Source organism: Mus caroli, unplaced genomic scaffold, assembly GCF_978045245.1.
Source record: "Mus caroli unplaced genomic scaffold, Mus_caroli_1 scaffold_20, whole genome shotgun sequence".
Taxonomy (NCBI): domain Eukaryota; kingdom Metazoa; phylum Chordata; class Mammalia; order Rodentia; family Muridae; genus Mus; species Mus caroli.
Window position 1 is genome coordinate 49,416,076 of NW_028227275.1, and position 2,401 is coordinate 49,418,476.

At 38.6% G+C, this 2,401-nt stretch overlaps 1 protein-coding gene across 1 annotated transcript; it reads left to right on the forward strand.

Annotated features, from left to right (window-relative positions):
- Positions 1 to 622: 622 nt before the first annotated feature.
- Positions 623 to 1,558, forward strand: LOC110285776 (olfactory receptor 4D10-like). Its single transcript, XM_021152170.2, has one exon. The coding sequence runs from the start codon at positions 623 to 625 to the stop codon at positions 1,556 to 1,558; it is 936 nt and encodes a 311-aa protein (XP_021007829.2).
- The last annotated feature ends 843 nt before the right edge of the window (positions 1,559 to 2,401 follow it).

The following is a 2,401-nucleotide window of genomic DNA, read 5'->3' on the forward strand; positions in this document are numbered from 1 at the left end:
CCACTGTGGCCTCAGCACTATCTCTCTCACTAAGTGCCTGAAATCTCCTTTAGTGGAAAAGCAAGTCACCTTCCAGAAGAATTCTAAAATCTCCATGTGCGCACATCCATGAGTCTCCCTGTACAACTGATACAAAGAATAACAAATTAGAGACAGTTAAGTGAAAATTGTCCTTTCACTTTATGTTCTTAGGAAAGCGAGAACCTTTGACCCTCAAGCAGCATAACTGAAAAAGAGAATTTAAAAGATCTCATTTGAGCAAAACAAACAGAAAAATGGTTTACTAGGACAATTGTAAGTTTCATACCAAAAGCATTAAAATGAAAACCAGGGTGAAAATTTTTATTTGTTTGGTCTACCTAAGTGTCATTACTTAATGTGTTTTCTTTTCCAGTGTTACTCTCTAGGGGAAAAATTATTGAACGATTTTCTATGTGCCAATGTGATTTGATCATTTAATTACCTGCAATATTTAGAAAGTGGACAACTTGAACAATTTCAGGTACTGTAGCCATAATGAGGAGCTTCTGAATTGTACCCTAAGAGCTTAGGAAGGCAAAAGAAATATCTAGAGGCTTAAAACAAACACACAAAAAGAGGCAAAGAAAGGAGATTTAATGAGATGGAAAACTATACCAGGGTGAAAGAACTTATTTTCCTTGGACTGACCCAAAGTCAAGAAGTGAGCGTGGTGCTCTTTCTTTTCCTTCTCCTGGTGTATGTGACAACTCTGCTGGGGAATCTTCTCATCATGATCACAGTGACCTATGAGTCTCGCCTTCACACCCCCATGTATTTCTTGCTCAGGAATTTGTCTGTTGCTGATATCTGCTTTTCCTCCATCACTGCCCCCAAGGTTCTGGTGGACCTTCTCTCAGACAGAAAGACCATCTCTTTCAATGGCTGTCTCACTCAGATGTTCTTCTTCCACCTTATTGGGGGAGTGGATGTGTTTTCTCTGTCTGTGATGGCTCTAGATCGATATGTGGCCATCTCTAAGCCCTTGCACTATGTGACCATCATGAGCAGGGGCCGTTGCATTGGGTTAATAGTGGCCTCCTGGGTGGGGGGCTTTGCCCACTCCATAGTGCAGATTTCTCTCTTGCTAACACTTCCATTCTGTGGACCCAATGTTCTTGACACTTTCTACTGCGATGTCCCCCAGGTCATCAAACTTGCCTGCACAGACATTGTTGTTCTTGAACTGCTGATGATTTCCAATAATGGAATGCTCACCACACTATGGTTTTTCTTGCTACTGGTGTCCTACATGGTCATATTATTATTGCTGAAGTCTCAGTCAGGAGAGGGCAAGAAAAAAGCCATCTCCACCTGCACCTCCCACATCACTGTGATCACCCTGCACTTTGTGCCCTGCATATATGTCTACGCCAGGCCCTTCACTGCCCTCCCCACAGATAAAGCCATCTCTGTCACCTTCACAGTCATCTCCCCTCTGTTGAACCCCTTGATCTACACTCTAAGGAACCAGGAAATGAAGTCAGCCATGAGGAGACTCAGGAAAAGACTTGGACCTTCTTATTGGATAGAGAGGTAACTTCTGCCTGTTGGTAACTTAAATATTTCTAACATTAAAAAAAAAACAACTATTTGCTATGCTTCCTCCTCATTTTCTTTATTCTGATATCTTAAAACACCAATATGTTGTCAAATGGATAGTTCTAATTCTCCTTTATATTTTCAGAATTTGAACTCATGCCTTAACACCTGAGACGATAAATAAATCTTGCAGATAACTCTGACGTTGAAAGAAATAAACAAATTAGAATATGATTTCAAAATCTATTAAGTCTTTAGCATCTGTTTTATTCCTTTGGTTTTATTTTTTGACATGGATTTTATTCTATTGCCCAGGCTAGCTGGATACTAACTAAGTGTCACAGGGTATCCTCAGACACAACAACCCTCTTGTACTTGCTACCAAGTTCTAAGATTGCAGGTGTGAGACAAAAATACCAGGATAGCTTCAAATACTTAATCTAATTTTATTTGTGAACCAATGAGGCTTTATTTATAGACACTAAAATCTGAATTTTATAGAACTTTCATGTGTTAACTTTATATTTTGAACAGATATTTTTCACTAAAACCAAAAGGACTCCCAGTGATTTAATCAGGGTATCTGCAGTTTTACTTTCCTGAGTATCTCTTGCAGCTTTATGATTTCACAATCAAAAGATGGATGCAGTTACAACCCAAAGCAAATTAGGTTTTCTCAAAACTCATTCATTCCAACTTCTAATCATCCTATTCTGTGACTATGTACAAACAGATATCTACAGAGTATTCCAATAAATCATCAAGGAATATATAAAACAAATCTTACAAATTCAGAAAAATTGAAGTAATGCCATGTAACTTGTCTGATCACAATACCATA